Source organism: Medicago sativa, chromosome 3 (assembly GCF_051527215.1).
Source record: "Medicago sativa cultivar Bolivia chromosome 3, Bolivia_mono, whole genome shotgun sequence".
In the NCBI taxonomy this organism is placed as follows: domain Eukaryota; kingdom Viridiplantae; phylum Streptophyta; class Magnoliopsida; order Fabales; family Fabaceae; genus Medicago; species Medicago sativa.
The window spans coordinates 93,586,854-93,614,352 of NC_140751.1; the positions used below are offsets into that span (position 1 = coordinate 93,586,854).

The window sequence follows — 27,499 nt, forward strand, 5'->3', positions numbered from 1 at the left end:
GGTTAAGTTGAAGGTTTTTTTTTGAGGAAAAGTTGAAGGTTTTTTGTTTACTGTCGATGGTTTGTTCTATATATACACAATTAAAAGAGAAGAAATTATACACACACAATTAAATAAACACGCTTTTGTGTCAAAAATAAAACAATTAATTAACACGCTAATATCTTCTATAAAAAGGAAAGAGATCTTGTGAATTATTTCAGTAAAAATAAAAGATGTGTTTTAAATGAAAAATATCTCATAAATTGTGGTGTTATTATTTATCTATATTCGATATTATTTTACAAAGAGGAAACTTTAAAATAAAAAAGGAGATAGAGAGAAACATTTTAGGAAATACCAAGAAATGACATTGCAATTTCATATTAAATACATCTTTCGGTCATTATTATAAATAAAAATTAAATAATTGATGCAAGCCAATGATATATATCACAAACATCATTTATTCAATTAACTTAAAGAGTAATATTTTTTAGACCTCACCTGTGTATCATTAAGGCAAGAATGTTACATAACATCGACCAATTTAATTGTGCACTTACATCAATTCTACTATTTTTTTTCCTCTCTCACTCTCTTTCACATATTTTTAGTTTAAAAAAAATTCACATATTTTTATGTTCAAAAAAATTGTATTGTCACGTGTCACACTTGAATTGACCAATATTAATATTGTGCCACACAAGTGCAATCCTTTTTTTTTTTTTTTCTCTTTATAATAAGTTCAGAATAAGGTGTGCGTAAGTGTCGTTCGCTAAGACATCATCAACAAATTTACAATTAAATACTTAGCATAATTATTTTGTAAAACATCCAATATTTCTATACCAAAAAAAATAAATCCAATATTTAATTCAATGGACTAGATTTAATTTTAATTGTTAATCATGTTTAGGGCTGACAACGAACCGAACCAACTCGAAATAGTTCAAAATTCGATTCGGTGGATGTGGTTCATGAACCAAATGAGTCGAACTTGAGTTAAAAATTAAGCTCGTCAAATAAATGAGTTGAACTTGAGCTATGTATAGTTCGACTCGTTTGGTTCATGAACCAACTCGATATATATATATATATATATATGGGTTTTGCTAGAAGCCACCCATGAAGGTGTCTTTTAGCAACCCACACCTCAAGGTGTGATTTCCGCTTTTTAGTTATAACTTTGCTAAAAGACACCTTTATAAAAATTAGTTGGTGTCTTTTAGCAAATGCTCATAGAATAACTTGCTAAAAGACACCTTCATAAAAGGTGTCTTCTAGCAAAACCATATATATATATATATATATATATATGGGGGCTGCTAACTTACTCCCACCCAAAAACATGAAGGAGTAAGTTGACAAGCCTACTCCCACTTGCTTTTTACTAAAAAAACCATGATCTACTATTTTAAATTACTATCAACTAAAGGTTTGTTTCGTCAATTTATTTCAACTATCATTCTTGTGCCTCAAGCTATTAACAACGAGGGAGGAATTATATCCCCCAGTTGTGGGTTCCCAAACTACTCTGGTCGAGAGGTACAATTATTTTTGAGTTTTTTTAGCTACATTATAAAATGCATAAATAAAAGCAAACTTTCCTTACTACCTTCTATGACCCCACCAAAACTTATCTATAATGCTTTTAATCTCATTGCAACAATCCTCTAGGAGCTTGTACAACTAATGATATAATCACTTCCTTTCAAAAAAAAAAAGTTAGGAATCGCTCAAGCTATTGCTTTGATCGAAACTTCATCACCTTCTCTTGAACGAAATGTCTCATGCCATCCTTTTAGCTTCTTCAAAACTCGGTCAACCGAAAAGGAGAATTATTTTGGAAGGGGGAAAACGTTCATCGATTTCCCTAAAGATATATCTTTCTCTTCAATTTCATCAAACTTTGCTTCATTTGTCTCTTCCATATCATCACAGTCTTTGATTAGATGCATGTTTCATCCATATACAAATCAAAAAGTGGATCATTGTATTTAAGTGGACACGAAGGTTTTTACCTTAGTATTTGACCACAATTTATTTTGCAAGGGGTTTAAAAAGATCAACATATACTTTGGCACAGAGGAACTTCTCTACCATGTATCATTCCTTGCTATCCACCCCCATAAACTTCCACAAGTTTCTTCGCTGTTGCATTCGATTTTAATTTAAAGGGCATATCATAAATCCTCGCACAAAGTTCACCTGATCGCATCTTCAAATCAGAAGGTTGATTGTCCTCGAAGAATAATTTCAAAACAATAATGTTTCAATGAACTCTCCAAGAGCCATTCACGAGGACCAAATCCACATCCCTCTTTGTTGTGTCCCATACCTATATTGGGTTTTTAATATCCAAACTCGAGTGATTACTTACTTGAAGATTCTGCCGTTGAAGAGATTTTTGGTCCAGAGCATGCCGACAAGAGATTTGACGAAGATTTCATCACCATAGCTCTCAATATCTTCTGCTTCAACCCTCTCCTTCACTTCTTCCCTTTTGAGTTCCACCTTTTTGCAACTATCTATTGACAAGAGCAACAAAAAGAACCCAATGAGAAGAACCAATTTCAAGTTAAGAGGCCCAAATTTATTGGCAACAACGCCTTCACAAACTAAGTAACGGAAACATAATTTGGTTAGAGAGAGTCGGACTTCACTCTAAAACACATGTTTTTTTTTTTTTATGAATTAAACTTTTAAAATAAAATAAAAAAATTAAGAATAAAATGAGAAAAATAAATTGAAAGGTCCATTGATGATGGTGTATGAAAATGACCCGACATAGTAAGGAGTGTGTCACTCTCACTCAATCTACATTATCATTACACCATTAATTAACGCAACAAAAAATCCAACCCCAAAAAAAATCTAAATGGCCGCACCACTTCTTCTAAGGCAAGCTCTGTTAATTCGCGCTTGTTTCCATAACTACAAACACTTCACCGTCAGAACCGTTGCGGCGCGCCATCGTTCATGGTGCAGCGCCGCCGCCATCAATCCACCGTCGGAAAAACCAAACGATAAACCTAACTCCGTTAACAACACGTTAAATCGGAGAGATGTTTACCCGTCGAGTAACTTCCGTTTGGAGGATGAAGAATCTGATTATCGAAAATGGAAGGATAAAGAAGATGAGATTTTCAATGATATTGAACCTATTATCGTGCTTACTAAGGAAATTCTTCATTCATCAAAGTAAAATTCGTGTTCTATCTTCATTTCAATGAATTGCGATTTTTTTTTATTGATTTATTGAATTTAATTTTGTGTGCTAGGTATATGGATGGAGGGACATTAACTTTGGAGGATGAGAAAGCTGTAGTGGAAAAGCTTCTTGCTTATCATCCACACTCTGAAGATAAGATTGGATGTGGTCTTGAATCCATTATGGTAAGCACTTATAGCATAAGCGCTTATTTAAGAAAAAATATAAAATAAAGTCGAACTGTTTTAATATAAGTTATAAGTTTGTCGTGTTCATAAAATACCATGCAGAACTTATGAAAATAAACTGAAAACAGCTTATGGATATGACATAAGTTGTTTTCATAAGTTCTCTCAAATAGTCTTACATATGGTTATACTAGTAGATATACTCAAACTAAGAAGCTCTGACACGGACACGACATAATTCAATGTAATCATATGTGTCGTTGTCGATACGGTGTCATACACGATACGTATCCGACACAGGGACACGCCTAATCCGAGGAGTATCTGTGCTTCATACTCAGATAAGTCAATTCAAACAGATACTTAGGCCCTGTTTGGATAAACAACTTATTTTCACCTTATAGCACAAGCGCTTATCATGATAAGCACTTTTGTATAGGCTCACATAAGCTATTTGTATGGCAAAGTATAAAATAACATTAAATTGTTTTTGTATATGCTATAGGTTGTTTTTATAAGCTATATTGGAGAAGTTATGAAAATAAGTTGAAAAAAGCTTATGAAATTTTTCATAAGTTCTCCGAAACAGTCTCACAAAACTTGCCAGTAGATAAACAAATAAGCCAATCCAAACAAGCTCTTAATCTACTTCCTCCTGAATTAGTGTTTAATTATTATTGTTATTAATGGTGAACTGTTTATGTGATATCTTGAGCTATATTCAAATCATGATTATCATGATAATGATTAATGATGCATAGAAAGTGCTAATCTTGCGATTGTGTTGCCAGCTTTAGTTGTATTAATAAGATAAACGGCTTACATTTATTACGAATAGTTTTTAGTTCAAGAATACTACATCTTAAACTGTACTAATTCTACTCATATTGAATTAGAATTTTGAACATTAGGTGTCTTCTCTGTATATGTGTCATGTGTGGAAGAATATTTAAACAAAAAGAAAAAGGCTGCTGCTTTATTAGAGCTTAGTCTGTGCATAATAGTTTTCGGTGTGAGCATTTAGTCTCTGCATAAAAATAAAACCATGGTTATTTCAAGCATGACCAGACAGGCAGACTTCAGGTTCAGGTTTGCTTCTACAAAATAATAGAATTACCTTAACCTTGTTTGCCTAAAGCTGCCAAATTCCGAAAAGGTTTGGCTTAACTTGTAAGATCAAGTATCCTCGAATTAAAGGTTTTCAGTTCATCCCTATCAGTGGTCTTCTATGGAAAGGTCAGGTGTAACTTTTAAGAACAACTGTCAGCCTTCACTATGTCCTGTAGCATACTCTGAACATAGAGTAGAAGGACAACCTTGCCTCGTAAAAATTTTTCAACCAAAATCAAAACTTTAGTATTTTGGCTATGCCTATTGTTTTTAACATGTAGTTACTTATTTTTAGTGTAGGGTTATATTAATATTCGTTTTTTTGGTTGGGACAAATAATTTGGTGGGGTGATAAAATAGGTTGCTGAAAAAATCACTGGATTAGCTGCAATAAGCTTTATTAGCAAACAAGGTGGGTAAACTAATTTTCAAGGTATACTTATAATTTGTCATGACTTATGCTGGTCTGAAAATGCTGAAGAATCCCGTAATCATTGTCATATTTATATCATATTAGCTCTGACCCAGGGACGAAACTAGGTGTACGAATTTAGGGGCAGTCGCCACCCCAAGGTCCAAAATATCATGACTGTGTACCGGAGAAGTTACAATCCCCATCTTGTTGATTGAATTTCATCATAACATCACTCATTAGCTGCATTGCGGCGTACATCACTGACTTCAAGTACTTTTCAGTTTTCACTACACCCCAATCCAAAATGGTTTCATTTAGAGTAATGATATTTCTACAACTATTTGGTGACAACCTATTGTTTCTCTCTTCTTATTGGTCAAAAACAACAAAGAGAGAGAGTAAGAAGATGTTGTTTTTGAATTTCCAAACTATTGTATTTGGATTTCCAAATTCTATTATCTACCGAAGTTGTTACTAGGTTGAGTCACGACCAGGTCGCTCTCTTTAAGACGTTTCGTGGCACTACCCAAAATTGTGCAAGGTAGACTATCAACCACGCCGCCTCCAGGATAAAACAAGCCCAGCTACAACTGTGCGGTTAACTACTGCACCGTAGAAAACCGTTCGAGAATTACACCTTCAAATATGGTACTAAGACCACTCATTAATACTGAAACCAATTTAATATGGTATTATTACCATTCTATATGGTGCTAAGACCACTCAAATATGGTGTTTCCACCATTCTAACTTTTAAGTTCTCCAAACTTTCAATATGGTACTACGACCACTCAAAATATGGTGATACCACCATTTCTCCTCAAATAGAAAAATATTTAAATAATTTATATACTGTTAAGATCATTCATAATTCCGACGGGACATTATTATTACGAAAGGGACTATGATCTTAATAGTACTCTTTATTCCGAAGGGACTTATATTATCGAAAGGGACTATGAACTTAAGACCACTCTTAATTCCAAAGGGACATTAAACCGAAGAAGGGACTATGGTCTTAAGAACACTCTTAAAATATGGTTCAATCGATTGATCGAAGCCACTCGATACGGTACGCAACCGCTCTATTTGAAACCGAAAGGGACAGAAAGGAGTAGAAGCAGAAGAAACTTGTTAACACAAGTCGGAGGGAGAAGAGAAGAAAAGAATTCCCGACAACTCAATGAAATTCTTTTCGGTGTGTGGAATGCACTGTGAGCTCTCTATTTATAGAGAAAATTCACAACTAATAAGTGAGAAACTTTGGGAACAAGTAATATGAGAAACTTTGGGAACAAGTAACATATTACTTTGCGATTAAGTAATTCACATATTAGATCTAGTACAAAAATATCTTAATTGAGTACTAAAATATATTAAATTTAGTACAAAAATATATCATATTATGTACCAAAATATTTTAGCAAAACTTGGGGACTAAGAAAGCACTTTCTAATAATGATTAAATTAATTATTTAATTTATCATTTCCAAATAATAAAATATATATCAATATATATTTTTCTCTAGTGCTTATGTACCCCCATTAATTAGAGGTACACCCCCACTATATAAACACTACTAATGTGTGTGTTCCATCCGATGTGGGACTTTCACTTTTTTCAATTCACACAACACTAGTTCTACCCAACATGGGAATTTGTGTTTAGTCTTTTTTACTCAATTTCCACACATGTTCCAACAGAAGATAATGTGAGTATGAGAGAGAAAGTTGTTCAAAAAGTTGTCACAAAATACAAATATCACATCTCTTTCATTTATAGTGTCCTTTCCACATCACCCTAGACATTTAAAATCTCATTCAAATGCCACTTTCATACATATTTCCAAGAGGAGATTAATTCTTGCATCAATTGCTGTACATCAAATTTGGCTCTTTCAAAATAAATTTTTGTTAAAAAATTATCTTAATTATTACAGTTATTGAAATGAATTTATAATTTTTTGTATATATAAGTATATATGCATATACAATATGTGCTCAAGTTGCCCAACACAAGTTTATGTTTTCAAACAAAAAAAAGACCCACACATGTGTTAAATTTTCGCCACCCTTAATAAATTTTTCTGGTTCCGTCCCTGCACTGACCCAATGCTTCCCGGTTGCAATGCTCAAGATATACGATGTAACAAGTTTCTGAAAACTACACAACAAGCCAGGGACTTCAACATATGATAACACATAATGAAGCAAATTAAAAAATTCCTCACATACGACGCGTCTAGTCATTATAAGTGAAACTAGAGTGAAAAGAACTTGATGATTATATATTCTGTTATTCTTTTTTAAACAAGGGCAATGGCAGTATTGATCATTATTGGTTGAGTTGGTTGGGGTTCCTTATAGAATAGAGTGTGTAAAGAGGGAAAGGTCAAAGGGCCCTGGTGGTCTGGTGGATGCTCTGAAGCATCATCATTGGTGGGTCTGCATGATGTTTTGCTTTTGTTATTTTTTCTAGCTATCTGAGAAAAGAAGAAAATAGGTTAGCATGAAGAGTTTGATTGAAATATAGCTCAGACAAAAACTTTCTCTTTCATTCTTGCTTCTTAGTATTGCTATGAATTTGTTTTTTTCCTATGTTGACCCCCATCAATCTGGACTCCCTGCATACAGGGGATATAATATATTGGACTTTTTAAAAATTTGCCTATAAATTAGCTTCCACCAAAGCAACCAAAAGAAAATTTATATAAAATGTTCAAGCCTTCAGGGATATGATATGCTTGAGAGATTGAAATAGCTAGAGAGGTTATGGAAGAAGATAAGGAAAATCAAATTCTTCCTAAGACTTGCGTCTTCCTAAGAAGAGAAATCCATGGTATTTTTCCCATTTGTATGCAACTTATACACAAGGGAATCATCAAGTGAACCTCCGATCATTATTTTGGAACCAGAGAAACATACTAGCCATTATTTCTTGGATGTCCTTTCTCTCCAATGATTTAATGTTTGATTCTGTCTTCTACAATGACATATCTATTGCAATACTTTCATTTCTACAACAGTGAACTTACTTTTTTGTTGGCGTTTTACCATCCAATATTCATTCCCAATATTGCTAGTATTATAGCTATACAGTATAATCTTCCTTTTGGTTCGAGTGGTACTTTTATATTGCAAGTCACACAAGAAGCATACCTCTATGATGAACCCTAGATACTTCACCCATGAGAGTTGTGATATGATAGTTTATGAATTTCTACTTTTAAATAAGAATGCACACATCCTACTTAACTTATACTTCATATACCTTGTTTTAATTCAACTTAAACGAAATTCACTTGCTCCTGTGGCCTTTCTCCACTATTCTAGATCTCTATTTTTTCTCTATTTTCCAACTATGACCACATCATATGCAAAAAATCATACGGTGTGACAAGTTGGATGGATATGTTCAGTAATCACATCTAGAACTAAGGTAAGAAAATAAGGGCTCAATAATCACCTCTGCTTTAGTCCTGTAGTTATAAGAAAGTTTTTAGTGGCCTTGTGTTTTCATGCTTGTCGTGATCTCATGGTATCAATAACCTCTTTGAGTCATCTCATACCTTTCTTTCCCAGCTCCATGCATATCTTTGGTCCAACTTCTTTGCTATTAGCCATCAATTCAATGTTCCTTATCCCTTAATTCTTGAATTTGTTGGCGGGAGGGGTGATACTGATCCATGTCTCTATTATTGAACCTATTCAAATGCAAATTGATGTACAAGTTCAAAAACAACAATAAAAAGTCTTGTCCCATTAGGTGGGATTGGCTACACAGATTAAACAACTCCTTGATGTCCTACCATAGATCATGCAGGAAAATAATGTAAGCCTAAGTGTTTGTTTGCAGCTTTAGTATTTAGTTATTGTGTCGTTATTACTTATTTGTTTAGCAATTTCTTATGTTTGTTGTTTAGTTGTTTTTCTGTTAGGTTAGCGCTCTCAGATCCTTTGAAAGGAAGTCAATAAATAAGGAATTCCTTTCCCTTTGAAAGGATCTTTGACATTTTCTTAGGGGGCGTTTGTTTGACGGTTTAAAATTTCATTCCTAGGAATAACCTTTCCTGGGAAATAACAATGGACATCTTATTCTTGGGTATTTTTGAAAAATTGTGTTTGGTAAATAATTGTCAGATTCATGGGAATTGTTTGTGATAGTGGGTATATAGGTAGTTATTTCAATTTTATTACTATTTACATGGGAATCTTTTATTCCCAGCCACTTTCTTTGGGAATAAAATCATGGGTAAGTGGAAGCTATTTTTTTCCTAGGAATCCTTTATTCCCGGGAGTTGTTTTTTTAACTTGGTAACAAGAATCTATAATTCTAACCTCCACGTTCCTGGGAATAATTTTTTAAACCAGGAAACAAACACCCCCTTAGTTGACTGTCATAAACCGGTGTAGGAGAGTATTCTCTCTTATGTCCCTATCGTTTTACTATCAATAAAACTACAAGGTTGAATAAACTTCCTTTTTCTATTGTTACTACTTTTAGAACTCTGACATTCTTAATGGTTAAACCTAAGGTTTTTCGTGATCTTCTTTTACTTCTGGGACTATTCTCCACTTGGTCTATCCTCCTTACTGGTTATTCTGCAAGTCTTCTCCATAAATTCACAAATCACATGAGATGAGACGAGACTCTACCATCTTGAGATGAGACTCTACCATCTTATTTACTACAATAGATGCTACCGCACAACTTCCTCTCTATTGTAGTTTTCACTCTTAATCCTATCTTGTCTTGTGTGTCTCCAACTAATATTGTTCCATATAATCTTTACTCTTTAGATTTTAAACTTATTAGAACAAAAGCCAATTGATGTACTAATAAAGTCAGAAAATTGTATCTTTAATTAGGCATCTGCCTTGTTTATCTACTCAAAATAATGTTGGACTTATTTATACTTTAGGTACTTTTAGTTTCATTTCCCCAGCATAATCACAAACTGATGTCTAATAGTTTTCAAACCGACTCAATTAACTCCCCTTGTCACATTGATATTGACACAGGTTTTCTTTCAAAATACAAGTAACGTGTAAGCTATGTCATTTCTGTGTAACCAAAATCATCATTGAAAAAGAGTGCAACAGAAATAAGTTTGATTTCTGATCAGCTAAAAACATGGCATTATCATGTCAAGTGTAGGGAAGTATTTGTACTGCATCCTTATGAATTTTTAGATATTTTTAGTTCTCAGTTTATACTTCTAATAACTTATGCCTTCGTTGGCTTTCCCGGTCACAATTCATTTGATGAAATCATGTTTATGCTAATTGGTCAAAGATTTGAAGCAAGATATCCCTTGTTCCGATGAACCTCGTGTCACCCGAATCCCACTATTCTGAATATCAACATTTCACATTTTATTTCGTAATTTGAATTTTTTTTGTTTGATCTTCAGTTCTGCAGACCATTCCCCTCCTTATCAATTGATTATTGTTATTGTTGCCTTTAATCTTGTGGTAGTTTTTGGTCTTTGTCATGCATGCCCAAATTTTTTTCTTCTTAAAATTATAACATTTGTTTTACATTTTTTTACATGTAATTTTCCATTTCGTTGAAATTTACATCAACTGACCTTAAGATCATTGATTAAACTATTATTGTTTGGATTTGCTTATCAATGCTTATGCGACTTATTTTTCTTGCAGGTTGACCGTCATCCCCAATTTCGACACTCAAGGTGTCTTTTTGTTGTAAGAACTGATGGTGGCTGGATTGATTTCTCATATCAGAAGTGCCTTCGAGAATACATTAAAAAGAAGTACCCAGCTCATGCTGAAAGGTTTATTCGAGAACATCTGAAGCGCGGGAGTAGTTGATGTATGTATAGTGGAATCATTTACTTTGATATGCAAGTATTTGATATTGTGACTACTCTACACATATATTCCCCTTGTCCCACGGTTTTTCGGTGGCTTACACAGGTTGTCAATTGTAGTAGATAATCATTGATTGCAAAATCAAGCTTGTTTTGAAGGGAATGTAAAATAATTGAACTGAAAACTTCACTTCATACACTTGAGGAACACTTTGCTGGGGATGAATAAATTGGTTATTGGGTGAGTGGTAGGCAGTGATGAATGAAATTTTGTTGCTTTACAACCTCTATATCATAGGAAATTCACTACTATTCGATGTCCTTTTTCATTCTTGCAACATTTTAAAATGTTTTGTGGTCTCTTCTCTTCAGCATCGGTTTTTTAACTACTTGGCGTGGAATGTGATTTCATTCATAGAGAATCACCAGAATGTTGCTCAAGAGTCATGGTAGCGAATGCTACTATTGAAGAGTAAAATTGCACAGAAGTTTGGAAACTTTAGTAAAATCAACGGGAAGTCTAGGATTATTCTTATTCTGGATTTTGATTGAGGTGTCCAGTGTCCTATGTCTCGTTATTTTAGTCACGGGCCATTTGGGATGGGAGTGGTTAATGTAGGGCATGAGCGAGTCAAAAGGATCATGCTAAGTTAGGGCAGGTTACCTAGCTAGGTAGGACTAAGGATGAGTCAAAACGAGGGGAAACTCTGTTTGACCTACTTTTAGATTTTTTAAGCTGAATGTTTCTAAATCCCTCGACAAGTAATCTTTCTGTCGGTATGTTGCCTTGATTAGTCAAAAAAAACACATAAATTTCGGGTAAGTATTTTTTTGATTAAGGAATCAATGATAATTGTAGTATCTTCATTTCAAACTTCTACGTAATTTTCCATCTACTATTTGAATCAATTTTTTTATAATCCTAAACAAACAAAATTTAGAGGCCTACTTCCTAAACAACATTTAAAAATGACATAATTTTTTATTGAAAATAAATATATTTTTTCCTAAAAATAGCTAAAACAAATGCACCCAATTTTTTATTTTTTTTTACAAAATAGAGGCTTTTTAAAAAATTCTGAAACAAACACTATTAAAATAATAAAAGTGATTTGTCAATTAAAAATTGAAATTTTTTTCAAAAATAAAATCAAAGAGGCCCAAATTCATCTGCCATTGCCTATTATCGTTGTATCAATAAAAATGTTTGACTTTTATCTAGGATCGAATATGATCTTTTAACGGTGTAAAAACTTTATATTAACTATGCATAGAAAAATTATATTTGTATAACCAATTTATGATAATTTTGTGACAATTTTCTTTTTTATACTCACGTCATGTTTTTTCTTTCTCTTTCTATTGTTTTGATTTTCGTGTTCATTTATATTTTTGTCTCATAAATTATTATGTAAATGGTTGTTCAAATAACACATCTCTTATACATAAAAATTAAATTCATCCTATAATTTGTTGCAATTGCTGTGGGTGGGAGAGTGATAAAATGTGGGAAAGTTGCGCCAAATAAAAATTCACCCAAAAAAAATGCGGGAGAAAGTGAAAAAGCAGGGTGTTATGGGAGTTGATAAAGGTGAATCTCAATGGTGATTACGTACCGTTAGTCCGTTATGCTATTTTATCATTACAGGGAAAACATTATCATTAACCTCTGACTTTGGATTCTGGACCCCACAGTATCAGTGGTCTTCCCTCTTCACCTAGCTGGATCAAGATCCTTGTAGGCCAACAATTCCAACCCACAACCCATAAAGACGAGTACTAGTACTACATGTCTACATTTATTTTCTTAGTACTGTGTGTGGGAAATCAGCAGCAAGTATGTGTATATGTGTGTGACACAAAATTAATTAACCATTTTCATACAGAATATTTTCATTAGTTTGATCCGTATTTTAAATGTGTAAATTATTCAAAATAATTATTTAAATTTCTAAAATGATAAGAAATTGCTTAATCTCGAACAAATGCACGTTTGCGCTGGGATTAAAAAGTAAAACAAACACTTTATTAATAGTACAAATATCGGATGCACACATAGGCTGAACGGTTCAGAACAAAGGGAAGATGGGTTGCACGGAGGAGTCCAAGCAGAGGGTTCAGCAGGCCGCGGTCGAGAAACAACAAGCGAAAGACATGATAGTGGTCGTGAGGCAGTAGAGTGGTGGGTGGCTCTGGTGATAGGCAAAGTAAGAGCAATGTGGACGAGCAGGGGCGGATCTGGACTTTCTGTGCTAGTGGGGCAATTTTTTTTTTTTTTTTGTCAAATAATTAAATATTTTTTTCTTTATAATATATTTTTTATTTGTTGAAAATGAACTAAAATTATATCATTACTACTTGTGCTAAGAACATTTCTTTCTATATAAGTTATAAGAGATGTCAAATGCTCTAGCAGGATACCCGTGCATACGAACGGGTGAGAGCGTTTCGCTCTTTATTTGGAAGCAAGTCGCAATTGCATATAAGATAAAAAAAAAAATCTCTATATTGATATATGAATAAAAATATAGACATATGTACAAATTGTACAAAAATTTATTTTCGTATTAACTATGAGTAAAAATATTGACATGCGTATAAATTAAAAATAAAAATTTGTCTCCATGTTAATATACAAGTTAAAATATAAACACATGTATAAATTAAAAAAAAAAAGTTCTCTTATATAAGTAAAAATATAGACACGTATATAAATTAAAAAAAAATATGTCTTCGTATTAATATATGAGTAAAAATATAGACAGATGTATAAACATAATAAAAATTAGATGTCTGTATTAATATACGAGTAAAAATATAAAGTGAATCAAACAAAACAAAATTATAAAAAAATAAATCGGACCTGAACTGGTGTGACACTTGCCACACCATGCCTTGTTCAGGTCCGTCCCTGTTAGGACGAGGCAATCTTTAGAGATATCAAGATATTGGTGGACGGTATTTCAAGTAAACTTAATCACACGTCAGAGTTTAGTGCAATTCTAATTGCTTATAGAATAAGTTTCATCCGACGATAAGTTAATAGTGTTCATCACTTGTTTGTTATCTTATGCCAGTCGCCATACTTTTATTTACATTCCTTGTATTATGATTACTTTGTTTCTGTATAAAAAATCGTTTTAATTTATAAACTTCAGGTTCAGGATGTAAAAAAAAAAAAAAAAAGGGTTAAATATGTTTTTGGTCCCTATAAAAGGGTTAAATATGTTTTTGGTCCCTATAAATATGTCAACTTTTCGTTAAAGTCCCTCTAAAATATTCCTTCAACTTTTAGTCCCTATAAAATTTTCAATCTTCACTTTTTGTCCCTCTTTTAAAGTAAACTCATATGTAGAATTCATATTATTTAATAAAATTTTCCAGAAAAATTCAAAATATTATAAGAATCACTCCAAAAAAAATTCAGAATTTTTTAACAAAACATGAATTTAATATGAATTTTTATATTGTTTACGGTTAAAAATTCATATTTAATTTGTGTTTTGTTAAAAAATTCTAATTTTTTTTAGGAATTTTTTTAGAATATTTTACACATTTCTGCAAAATTTCATGAAAAAATACAAAAATTAAATTAAAAATAGGGACCAAAAGTAGTGATTGAAAATTTTACAGGAACTAAAAGCTGAAGGAAAATTTTAGAGGGACTAAAACGAAAAGTTGACATATTTATAGGGACCAAAAACATATTTAACCCAAAAAAAAAGCCAAAATTAGGTCATAGTATGCAATAAGACCAATAAAGGATGGATACGATCGTTTGATAGTACGATCTGTAGAAAGCTTTGATGAGTCCCAATAAAGGACTTTGTTTTATTTTTCTGTTCCGCGATTGAAATTTGAAATCCAATAAATCATCCACTAGATCATTAAAATAAAATCATCCACTAGCTTTCTGATCCATTCATAGAGTTGGCTTGTCTGACTTTGACCCATTTACATGGAGTGAGAGATGCTGTTTACGGGGTGAAAATATAGAGATCAAAACTCACATTAACATGCCATGAGAAAAAAATGCTTAAATTATGATTGATTTTGGGGTGAAAAAAACATTAGTAATATATAAATCACTAAACAATATCTGTCTTTAAATTTCTAAAAAAAATAAAAAAATCTGTCTTTAAATATTACGTAAGTCTGTAAAATAAAATAAATTAGTAAGTTAGTCTTGAAATTTTCAATTATATTATTTATTTCTTTACTAAAATGTTATGGATACTGATGACATTCTGTCATTACGTAATATTAGGGACTTATTGTGACATTTTGATAGAGTTCTTATGCAATTTCTACTGTTCTGGAGTGCAAAAAGCTTAAATGTTGAAGTCTGTTCGAAGGAAATCGCGCCACGCCAATTTCAAGCCGTGCTGCGATTTTTGAAGCAAAATTACATCCTCCCTGTTTGAGGGAAATCGCGGCACGCCTATATACATGGCGCGGCGCGATTTTGACGGGTCAGGCCCATGACTTCTATAAATACTGCACTCAATCTGAAGAACAAGGGTTACGATTTTGGAGAACGAAAGTGCGATTTTAACACCCAGAAGGCTGCAGCGGAGAGGATTTCATCATCTCTAACCCAGTTTATGTATGTTTTAATTCTTTCATTGATTATGCTATTTGTAAACTCAATTATGAGTAGCTAAATCTCTTAGAGATTAGGTCGGAGATGAACCTATGTAACCCTAATTGATCATATGTTGCTGTGAAACTCTATTACTTATTAATGATATTCTAGTTTTCATTCAATTCAATTGTTCTTACTGCTTTTTATATCCTGATCAAATATAAACATGATTTTGTGAGATTGAATGACTACTGACCATAGCTTTCGACTTAGACCTAAATTGAATTGTTCTAATAAACATGGTTAGTCTAGGAATGGATAATCGTTTGTTAGTGATATTAGGTTAACGTGCTTAAACCTTTGATGATTATTAGACCACCTAAGGAATTAGGGGTTGTAGTTTAAAAAGAGGGTCCTAACTCAAGGGATTGATTAGGGCTAATTTGTTAACTATCGTGAAACTAGAGAATCATTAGTAATAATAGGTGCAGTAACCAATTAGGGGAAACATAGAGGATTCGAAGACATGATCTCATCTCTCTCCTATTTTCTTAATCAAATCTTTACTTTTTTATTTGATTTCTTAAAATCAAACCAAATCTACTGCCTAGTGGCAAAACAAAATAAACTTTTATACATCCTACTTTTATAACGAAATTGAATAATTGAAGTTAAAAACAGTCCTCGTGGGAACGATATTTTTACTACTTCGATAGTTATTGGTGCACTTGCCAATCTTCTATCAAGTTTTTGGCGCCGTTGCCGGGGACTGTTGAATTATTTCAACAAGGCAATTACGTTATAATTTAGGGTTTTTGCAATTTAATTTTTCTGTTTTTAATTTTTTATTTTTCTGTTTTCATATTCACTTGATTACTTTGCGTTGTGCAGTGCTACTAAGGTATTTTGCTGTTTATGCGAGGTAAACAGAGCTCGGACGACTTAGAGTACGATCCGGAAATTGAAAGAACTGCTAGAGCACTTCGGAAAGCTGTCCGATCGCAAAGGTTAGCTCAATCCGTTCCACCGGGTGTTCGAGAACAAGTACCGGAGCAACTCTCAAGTGAATCTGAAACAATCTCTTCTCCTAAATCTGCAACTATGGAAGGAGAAGGAGTTGTACCACCGAGACCTAAGCTAGGAGACTACGGGTTAGCCACTCATCGCGGTCAACTGACCCACACTTTTCAACCAGCTAACCCTGTAGCTTTCGACATCAAGACAACTGTCCTCAACGGTTTGAGGGACAAGCAATTCGATGGGACTGAAGCTATGAGTCCTCATGAACACTTGAGCCGTTTTGCTGAAACCTGCGAGTTTTGTGTGCAACCAGCCACCGTGACTGAAGCACAAAAGAAGCTAAGGCTATTTCCTTTCACCTTGACGGGAAGAGCAAAAGATTGGTTGCTAACAATTCCAAACGGGACTGTCCAAACATGGGAAGAGTTAGAGCTGAAGTTCTTGGAGAAATACTTCCCTATGTCTAAGTATTGGGACAAGAAGATGGAGATCTCTAACTTCAAGCAAGGAGAAGGTGAATCATTATATGATGCTTGGGAGCGATTTAACTTACTTCTTAAGAGATGCCCAAATCATGAGTTCACCGAGAAACAATACCTCCAAATCTTCACTGAGGGGGTGACTCCAAACACTAGAATGTTCTTAGATGCTTCCGCGGGAGGTAGTCTCAAAAGCAAAACTGATCATGAAGTACAAGCTCTAATTGAAAACATGGCTGGCAATGAGTATCGTGATCAAGCTAAGAAGAAAGAAAGAGGAGTGTTTGGAGTAAGTGAGCAAACTGCTATCCTTGCTAACCAAGCAGCGATGAACAAACAAATTGAAGCTCTAACTAAGGAGTTTCAAGGCTTCACTTTGGCCCATAAACAACAACAAGTAGCTGCAATCAAGTGTGACTTATGTGGTGAAGAACATCCCAACGGTGAATGTGTTCCAGAAGGGTCAAATGAAGAAGCTAACTTCATGGGAGGTTATCAAAGGCAGAATCAATACTACAATTCAGGCATCAACAAGCATCCCAATCTAAGCTACTCAAATAACAATGCTTTGAACTCTCAGATGCTCACTCCTCCTCAACAACAACAAAGGAAGCCATCAGCTCTTGAGGAAACTATGATGAACTTCATGAAGATGACTCAAGGCAACTTTGAAGAGATGAAGAAGAGTCAAGAAGCTGAAAGAAAGAACAATGAAGCTTCTAGGAAGCTGCTTGAAACTCAACTGGGGCAATTAGCTAAGCAATTGGCTGAACAAAGTAAAGGCGGATTCTCGGGTAACACTAAAGATAACCCTAAGAATGAGTCTTGTAATGCTATTGAATTGAGGAGCAAAAAGGTTTTGACACCTTTAGTTCCAAAAGCTCCAAAGAAGGTTGATGATGTAGTTGAGGTAGAGGAGGATGAAGTAGTTGAAAACGAAAGGAAGAAAAAAATAGAGGGAGAAGAAAGTGAGAAGTTAATTGATGAAGATTCAATCTTGAGGAAGTCGAAGAGTCAAATTTTGAAAGATGGAGACAAACCACAGGTTATTCTATCATATGTGAAGCTTCCATACCCTCACCTTTCAAAGAAGAAAGAAAAGGATGAAGGCCAATTCAAGAAGTTCATGCAACTTTTCTCACAACTTCAGGTGAATATTCCTTTCGGCGAAGCTCTTGATCAAATGCCGTTATATGCTAAGTTCATGAAAGACTTGTTAACCAAACGAAGGAAGCCTAAGGATGATGAGAACATAGCACTTTCTGAAAATTGTAGTGCTATTCTTCAAAAGAAGCTGCCACCTAAGTTGAAGGATCCTGGTGCTTTCACTATCCCTTGTTCCATTGGACCGGTAGACATTGGAAGAGCTTTATGTGACTTGGGAGCAAGTATAAATCTGATGCCTCTTTCAATGATGAAGAAGCTTAAGTGTGGGGAACCAAAACCAACAAGAATGACCATTACTTTAGCTGATCGGTCAATCTCTTATCCTTTCGGTATACTTGAAGATGTGCTAGTCAAGGTTAATGACTTGGTATTTCCAGCAGATTTTGTGGTCCTAGACATGGCTGAAGATGAAGACATGCCACTCATTCTAGGAAGACCTTTCCTTGCAACTGGTCGTGCTTTGATTGATGTTGAACGTGGAGAGCTAATGTTGAGGTTTCATAAGGAGCAGGTAGTCTTCAATATCTTTGAGGCAATGAAGCACCAAGATGAGAATCCCAAGTGTTACCGGATTGACGTTGTGGAAGAAACAGTCGAAGATAAAACCCTTGAATCTCAACCTATTCAATCTAAGGAGGTGGAAAGTGTGGAATCTATAGATAGACAAGAAGTGATTGAAGATGTTGGAATGATAGAGGGTGTTAAGCAACTGGAAGTAAGCAAAGAACAGATGCAACAACAATCATCAGGAGACATCCGTGACAACAAGTATGGGGGATTGACAACTGGTAAAAATAAAATAAAGACTACTACCACTGGTCCAGGTGGTAAATTGGCTTATAAGAGGATTTCCTGTGGGATGCGTAATGGGCCGGCTGCTTTTCAATGGTGTATGCTTTCAACCCTCTCTGATACTTTAGAAAGAATTAGGAGGTACTGTGACGAAGGGTTGGCAAGAAACAAGCCTGTTGATGAAGCTGTGGACCTAAGGAAGTCTGGTGCACAAGGAACTTTCAAGGGTAAGGAACAAAAGCTGAAACGGTACCGTAAAGGAGGACTCCCAAACAATGAAGAGGGAGCCACATCAAATGATCCTTAGGGATAGTTATCAGTCAAGCTAGTGACGGTAAAGAAGCGCTGAGTGGGAGGCAACCCACTATTTATTTTTCAGGTATGATTTTATTGCTTTCAAAAATAAAAACACAAAAATATTTTTCTTTTCTTTTAACACAAGGCAGGAAAGTTTAAAAATTTGTTCAAAATATACCTCTTGCCAAGAAAATCATGCAAGGTACTGATGTCTTGCATGATTCTCTCCTCAAAAATTTTCAGAACTTAAAGGAACTCAGGCATTTTTTTTTCAAGAAAACAATTTTTTTGGCCTGAGGAAGCAAAACACACTACCTGTTTCATAAAAATCGCGCCGCTCTGTGCTTTTTGGCGTGCCGCGATTTTTAAGAACAGGAGAACACTTTCCCTGTTTTAAAGAAATCGCGCCGCGCCTTGTAATTGGCCGCAGCGCGATTTTGCTTGAAAGATTCATGACCGTTGCAAAAACTAGCCGTTACAAACCCACCAAACTTCCCAACCGTTAAAAACTAGCCGTTACTAGCCGTTGCAACACAAAATCGCGCCGCGCCTTGCTTTTTGGCGTGCCACGATTTTGACCAAACAGCACTATAAAACCTTCACTGTTCATCATCATTTTCATTCCATTCTTCCTACCTTTCTCTACCAAAACTTCCCTAACTCCCATTCACGAATTATCCTCATCCTCATCTCCTTTTCCACTTCCTAAACCATCATCATACCACATTACTATCACAAATTCACCAATCCAAACCACCATCAAACCACAATCATTCCAAACCTTCCCAAACTTCACAAAACTTCCCTTTCACCATCTTCCTAACCCACAAATGGCCTCAAACCAAAGAAACACCCGCTCAAAGAAAACTACCAACCCAAAACCATCCACAAACAAATCCAAACGCCCTCGTGCCGCATCCGAACCACCCGAAAACGCCATCCATTTCATCAATGACCAAGCACAAGAGTTCCATCAATCTATGAAGAGTTTCGAAGTTATAGGGGAGAGGAAGTTTGATTTCACAAAACTAGTGAAATATCCTTTCTTTGAGTCTGAATTAAGAAGGAGGGGGTGGACGAGATTGAATGAGATGATCGACGAGGCAAACAACAAGACGGTGATCGTCGAATTCTTTGCAAATGCAAGGGTGTCCGATACACCCTTTCAATCTTTTGTTCGAGGAAAGTACATTGATTTCAGCCCGGATGCTCTCAACGCATGGCTGAATGTTCAAGCACCGGAGGAGTGTTGGGTAGAAAAATTGAGGAGGGAGAGATTTGCCATTACGGAGGATACCTTTGATGAGATCATCACCACCATGTGTAGGCCTGGGTCGACTTGGAAAAAGTCCCGGATGCTTACTTATGCGGAGATGCTGCCGGTACCCAAGGCGTGGGTATCATATGTGGTCCAGACTCTTGAGAGTGCATCTTGCACTTCTGAAATTCCTCTCAAGAGGGTGCTTGCTGCCTATGCCATCATCAAGGGGCACCCTATAGATATTGGCCGCCTCTTGGCCAATAGTCTTCATGATCTAGCAACCGGGAACACCACACAATTGGGACATGGAAGCTTAATTAATTGGTTGTGTGAGCAACAGTTGGTGCCGACTTATGATAGTGATCTCAACACAAGCAATATGAAGCCGATCACCGACTCGGTCATGGATGGGTTTGTCAAGAAATATGAAGGCTATATGAAGGAGAGAGAGAGGGAGGCAGCAAGGCAACAACAAATGGAGCAAGGAGGGAGTAGTAGCCAAGGGGGTTATGCTCCTCTTCATCCAAAGCTTGAGGAATTCATGCATGTGCAAGCTAATTGGATGAATGAGACTTCGGACCAGCTGTGGGTGAACCGTCCTAGGTTCTCAGCTGCGTTTGCTGCGGAGGCTCAATTGCATATGGGTCCGATTAGTGGGTCTTATGAGAGGTTTGGAGGCTCCCGTGAGCGCATGGAGAAATATTTTACACATCAAGAAGAGTATGGGCTGCGCATGAGGAGGGAAATCACTGATGATTTCAATACCACCGAGCAAGATCAAGGGGATGGCATCTTTGAAGGATTGAGGACACCGGGGGCTGGACACTCGGATGATGATCAAGACATGGGTTGATCTACTGATGGATTAGCATTTTCTGCTTTGTATTTTATTTTTCAGTCATTTTTCTTTTGATGTATTTTCTTTTTATTTTGTTTTTAATGTCGAAGTCCATTGAACTATTTCCCTATTGTAATTGCTCCTGCACTTGTTTATTATTAATGAATTTGTTTTGTTTCATGTGACCTATTCCAGTTTAGTAACAGTTGTTTGATGAAACGGTGTTCCAAAAGTTCTAAAGGAGGGGTGACTTGATTCAAAGGCGAAGTGTACGGCATTGCTAGGTAGTCACATACTCCCAGAAATCTCAGCCATAAGGTTCATTGCCAAATTTGTTTTTCAATTTACTTATATTTAGATTAGTTTTCCATGCAACTACATTTCTAGAACTTGCATTGTTTCTCTATTATTGATTGGTCTTTGTCAATTACACACTGAGGCAAAAGTGCTTGGTCCTGTGAGCCTTTTTGAAGCCTACCCTGATATTAATTGAATTTATCCTTTCTTAACCAATTGTGAGCCGGTAGGATTAGAACTTTTTGTTCGGTGACAAACTACATTACAAGCCTAGAGACTTTTAGGACTTGTCCCTTAATGAATTTCTGAGTTAAGGCATTGTAGAATGTTGCTAAAGATTAAGTTTGGGGTTGCTATTGGAATTTGCAACCAACTAAGTTTGGGGTGGGGGTACTAGAGAATAAGAGAACAAAAAATGAAAGAAATATGAGATTGTCATGCAAAATATACACATAAAAATGGTGTATCAAAAAAAAAGAGAAAGAAATTGAATGATGAAAAAGGGACAAAACATTGAAAATCCGAGTAACTTCAAACTCGATTGTCCCTAAATGTTAAAAATATTCTCTAGTACCTTTGCATTGATTGTATTTTCACAAGGTGAATGATCGAAGGATTGAATTTTGTGCTTTAATTTCCGTAGGAATGCCTAACTCAAATTTTGTGTAGCCTACTTATCCAAATATATCCCACCTTTCACCTAAGCCCCGTTATAACCCTAAAGACCTCAAAAGTGTGTAATGATATTGACTTTGATTGATGTTTAGAAACTTTTCAAGCGTATGGTAATATGTAGACCTGCATGTCGACTGGTAGAACCCTATTTCATATTGTTGCGTGGAGTTGTGAATTGGTGGATGCGAACAAGTCAAACTAGCTCATCTTTAGCTAGAAGGAGAATGAACTTTTGGGTACTATCGTTTTGTCAGGTAACTGTTATTTTACTGTCGTTTGTCACTGTTGCAAGCAAATTCCTTGAGGACAAGGAATGGTTTAAGTTTGGGGTTGTGATGACATTCTGTCATTACGTAATATTAGGGACTTATTGTGACATTTTGATAGAGTTCTTATGCAATTTCTACTGTTCTGGAGTGCAAAAAGCTTAAATGTTGAAGTCTGTTCGAAGGAAATCGCGCCACGCCAATTTCAAGCCGTGCTGCGATTTTTGAAGCAAAATTACATCCTCCCTGTTTGAGGGAAATCGCGGCACGCCTATATACATGGCGCGGCGCGATTTTGACGGGTCAGGCCCATGACTTCTATAAATACTACACTCAATCTGAAGAACAAGGGTTACGATTTTGGAGAACGAAAGTGCGATTTTAACACCCAGAAGGCTGCAGCGGAGAGGATTTCATCATCTCTAACCCAGTTTATGTATGTTTTAATTCTTTCATTGATTATGCTATTTGTAAACTCAATTATGAGTAGCTAAATCTCTTAGAGATTAGGTCGGAGATGAACCTATGTAACCCTAATTGATCATATGTTGCTGTGAAACTCTATTACTTATTAATGATATTCTAGTTTTCATTCAATTCAATTGTTCTTACTGCTTTTTATATCCTGATCAAATATAAACATGATTTTGTGAGATTGAATGACTACTGACCATAGCTTTCGACTTAGACCTAAATTGAATTGTTCTAATAAACATGGTTAGTCTAGGAATGGATAATCGTTTGTTAGTGATATTAGGTTAACGTGCTTAAACCTTTGATGATTATTAGACCACCTAAGGAATTAGGGGTTGTAGTTTAAAAAGAGGGTCCTAACTCAAGGGATTGATTAGGGCTAATTTGTTAACTATCGTGAAACTAGAGAATCATTAGTAATAATAGGTGCAGTAACCAATTAGGGGAAACATAGAGGATTCGAAGACCTGATCTCATCTCTCTCCTATTTTCTTAATCAAATCTTTACTTTTTTATTTGATTTCTTAAAATCAAACCAAATCTACTGCCTAGTGGCAAAACAAAATAAACTTTTATACATCCTACTTTTATAACGAAATTGAATAATTGAAGTTAAAAACAGTCCTCGTGGGAACGATATTTTTACTACTTCGATAGTTATTGGTGCACTTGCCAATCTTCTATCAGATACTTTTTAAATAAATAAATAATACAAGAAAAGATGAATTTGTTTTTCGTAAATTTATCTCAATTGATAGGGGCAATGCATAATATTCGCAACGGTCGTGGTTCGAACCCCAAACGTATCACTTGTTCACCTTAAAAATGTGAATTTTTAACCATTAGATTATTTGAGCAAAAAAGATGAATTTTAAAAACAATGATAACTATATCTAATAATGTTATTAATTTTTTTAAATTTTTATAATTTAATCTATTAGCATCAATCCTAATAAGTACCCTAGCTAATTTCTAACACCACAATCGGAGGTTCTATTTATTTTGGGGTTAAATAGAGGAATGATCTAAATGTATATGCATTAAGTTATGTAGTAGTCCCTTCATAATGAATTATAACCAATTAAATTTACTTTATATGTTTAGAATGAAATAGAAGCAAATAGTGCCTGTGAGAGTTAACTTAAAATCAGGAGTCTGCAGCAAACGTGGCACGATGGCTGGGCAACGTGGCACGATGGGAGGTTTCAGTTTTGAGGCAAGACACTGGTTTTTTCGTGGCACGATGGAGGTTCAACGTGGCACGATGGTGCGCTGGCAGCGAAAAACAGAAACGTATTTTTGGGTGCAGATTTGTTCCAAATTTTAAGCAAAACTTTTACTATAAATATAGACCTTGTATCAGACTATTTTGAGAGAGATAGAGGGGGCTGAAACAAGGGTTTAGAACTAGGGTTTGTTTAGAGTTTGTCTCTTTGGAACAAACACTAGGGTTTGAGGGTTGATTCACCTTGGGAAACACTATTAGGATTGAGTCTCTTGGTTACAGGAAGAGGCTGGGATTTGGGTAGAATTAGGCGGGAGACTTATTCTTGTAATCCATCTCTTTTGTAACGTTACTCATCATATAGTGAAACGGAGGGCTGCTCTCTCCCCCAGACTAGGTCAATTTGGACCGAACTGGGTCAACAAATTCTTTTGTGTTCTCTTCTTCTTTTCTCTCGCTGTTGTTTTCTACTTTTGGCTTGTGATTATAACTGTTCCATACACTTTGATTTTGGTTGCTTAATTATCCCTTGCTCCACACATCAAGTTGTTATTGGTGTGGTTTTCTCATTGGAATCCGCAACAATTGGCGCCCACCGTGGGGCAAGGGTCAAAGGATAATCAAGTACCATGAGTTCAAAGTGGGATATTGAGAAGTTTACCGGCGATAACGATTTTGGGTTATGGAAGGTAAAGATGGAAGCGGTCTTAATACAGCAGAAGTGTGAGAAAGCTTTGAAGGGTGAAGGTGTGTTACCAGTCACCATGTCACGAGCGGAGAAGACCGAGATGGTGGACAAGGCCAGGAATGCCATTGTCTTGTGCCTCGGGGATAAAGTTCTGAGAGAAGTAGCAAAGGAACCAACCGCGGCATCAATGTGGGCAAAGTTGGAATCTTTGTATATGACAAAGTCTTTGGCTCATCGGCAATTCCTAAAGCAACAACTCTACTCATTCAAGATGGTGGAGTCAAAGGCCATCATGGAGCAACTTACGGAGTTCAACAAAATCCTTGATGACTTGGAGAATATTGAGGTGCAACTTGAGGATGAAGATAAAGTTATACTCTTGTTGTGTGCTCTACCAAAATCTTATGAATCGTTCAAAGATACCATGCTCTATGGCAAAGAAGGCACTGTTACCTTGGAAGAAGTTCAAGCGGCTTTAAGAACCAAGGAGTTGACCAAGTCCAAGGACTTGAGAGTTCATGAAAACGGTGAAGGCCTAAGTGTCTCAAGAGGGAATGGTGGAGGTAGAGGTAACCGGAGAAAGAGTGGTAAGAAGTTAAAGTCTGAATGCTTTAACTGTCACAAGATGGGTCACTTCATGAAGGATTGTCCGGAGATTAAGGGTAACTCCGCACAAATTGTCTCTGAGGGTTATGAGGATGCGGGTGCTCTGATGGTGTGGTGTTGTTTGGAGGATGAAGGTGATGTTGGTCACCTTGGGATTGATGCCTAGTGGAGCGGTGTTCGTCTGGAGAGACGTTAAACACTCAACATCAGCCTGGAGAGGCGGTGGTAAGAATACTCATGATCAGCTTGGAGAGGCGGAGGCAACAATACTCATGATCTACCTGTGGAGGTGGAGTTTCAAGGTTGAAGACATAGTGGGATGTACGCATTTGCTAGTTGAGGTAGAGTACGCTCAGCTTGGGGTGGAGTTGAACACACCGGTAATGGTATGACTATGGAGGACCTTGGGTGCTATGTTCTATGGTGAGCAAGGGATTTCTTCATAAGGTTGAAGAATGTATAGCACAACTTGCGGGATTACTCTAAAAGAAGGCCAAGGGTGATTGGATGCAAGGAGATCTTCAAAGAAGCGGGAGATGTCCTGTGTTGAAGATGTCATGGTGAATGCTTGTGGAACTACCTAAAACTCCTAGTGTAGTTAGACTGCAAGGACTCTTCGAGAAGACGGAAGACGTTCCGATGGCTGAAGAGGTTGAGGTAAAGGCTTGTGGAACTACCTAAAACTCCTAGTGTAGTTAGACTGCAAGGACTCTTCGAGAAGACGGAAGACGTTCCGATGGCTGAAGAGGTTGAGGTAAAGGCTTGTGGAACTACCGAAAATTCCTAGCGTAGTTGGACTGCAAGTACCTTCAAGAAGGCGGAAGACATTCCGATGGCTGAAGGGATTAGGGTGTAAACTTGTGGAGCTACTTGGTGTAGTGGGAACAAGGGAAAGAGCATCAAGGTGGATGATGGTTTAACATCATCACTGATTTGAAGTCAAGGTGGAGAATTGTGAGAGTTAACTTAAAATCAGGAGTCTGCAGCAAACGTGGCACGATGGCTGGGCAACGTGGCACGATGGGAGGTTTCAGTTTTGAGGCAAGACACTGGTTTTTTCGTGGCACGATGGAGGTTCAACGTGGCATGATGGTGCGCTGGCAGCGAAAAACAGAAACGTATTTTTGGGTGCAGATTTGTTCCAAATTTTAAGCAAAACTTTTACTATAAATATAGACCTTGTATCAGACTATTTTGAGAGAGATAGAGGGGGCTGAAACAAGGGTTTAGAAAGGCAACAACAAAACTAGGGTTTGTTTAGAGTTTGTCTCTTTGGAACAAACACTAGGGTTTGAGGGTTGATTCACCTTGGGAAACACTATTAGGATTGAGTCTCTTGGTTACGGGAAAAGGCTGGGATTTGGGTAGAATTAGGCGGGAGACTTATTCTTGTAATCCATCTCTTTTGTAACGTTACTCATCATATAGTGAAACGGAGGGCTGCTCTCTCCCCCAGACTAGGTCAATTTGGACCGAACTGGGTCAACAAATTCTTTTGTGTTCTCTTCTTCTTTTCTCTCGCTGTTGTTTTCTACTTTTGGCTTGTGATTATAACTGTTCCATACACTTTGATTTTGGTTGCTTAATTATCCCTTGCTCCACACATCAAGTTGTTATTGGTGTGGTTTTCTCATTGGAATCCGCAACAGTGCCTATTATCATTTTTAGTATCTAAAATATCACCAACACATTTAACTTAACTTTTTTGTATTTTTAATAAACCTTTTTGTACCAATCATTATACCCAAAATAAACCTTTTTTTGTATTTTTATACAATGGATTTAATTTGTTTTATTGAGATTGTATATTGATTAAATATGATAAACTTTTTTAATGTGTAATTTGACTGTGGAGAGTATTTAAGAATTGAAGTAAGCAAGTACTAAAGTTTGGTGTACGTATAAGAGTAATAATAATTGAAGAGTATACAGAAAAGAAAGTTGGTGTTGATGTTGTGCTGGAAACCACGACTAACTTAATTCCACAATTCACAACAACCACGATGAATTGTTATATCTACCATATCACCTTTCACCACACCAATGACCAATCCTTCCATGATTCTGTCTCACTCACCTGCTTGCACTA

General features: G+C 35.9%; 1 protein-coding gene and 1 non-coding gene across 2 annotated transcripts; one reads left to right on the plus strand and one right to left on the minus strand.

Moving 5' to 3' along the window:
* Window positions 1-2,739: 2,739 nt before the first annotated feature.
* LOC146942110 (DCL-like protein) lies at window positions 2,740-11,030 on the plus strand. Its single transcript, XM_085756069.1, has 3 exons — window positions 2,740-3,183; window positions 3,264-3,378; window positions 10,571-11,030. The coding sequence occupies exons 1-3, from the start codon at window positions 2,861-2,863 to the stop codon at window positions 10,739-10,741; spliced, it is 609 nt and encodes a 202-aa protein (XP_085612195.1). The 5' UTR covers window positions 2,740-2,860; the 3' UTR covers window positions 10,742-11,030.
* Window positions 11,031-16,819: 5,789 nt separating this feature from the next.
* On the minus strand, window positions 16,820-16,926 carry LOC146942111 (small nucleolar RNA R71). Its single transcript, XR_015033809.1, has one exon. It is a non-coding gene; the product is annotated as a small nucleolar RNA R71 (small nucleolar RNA).
* Between the last annotated feature and the right edge of the window lie 10,573 nt (window positions 16,927-27,499).

Coding starts and splice junctions, on each gene's coding strand:
- LOC146942110 (XM_085756069.1), top strand. CDS start 2,861: ATGGCCGCACCACTTCTTCTAAGGCAAGCTCTGTTAATTCGCGCTTGT. Junction 3,184..3,263: donor GAAATTCTTCATTCATCAAA/GTAAAATTCGTG, acceptor TTTGTGTGCTAG/GTATATGGATGGAGGGACAT. Junction 3,379..10,570: donor GTGGTCTTGAATCCATTATG/GTAAGCACTTAT, acceptor TTTTTCTTGCAG/GTTGACCGTCATCCCCAATT.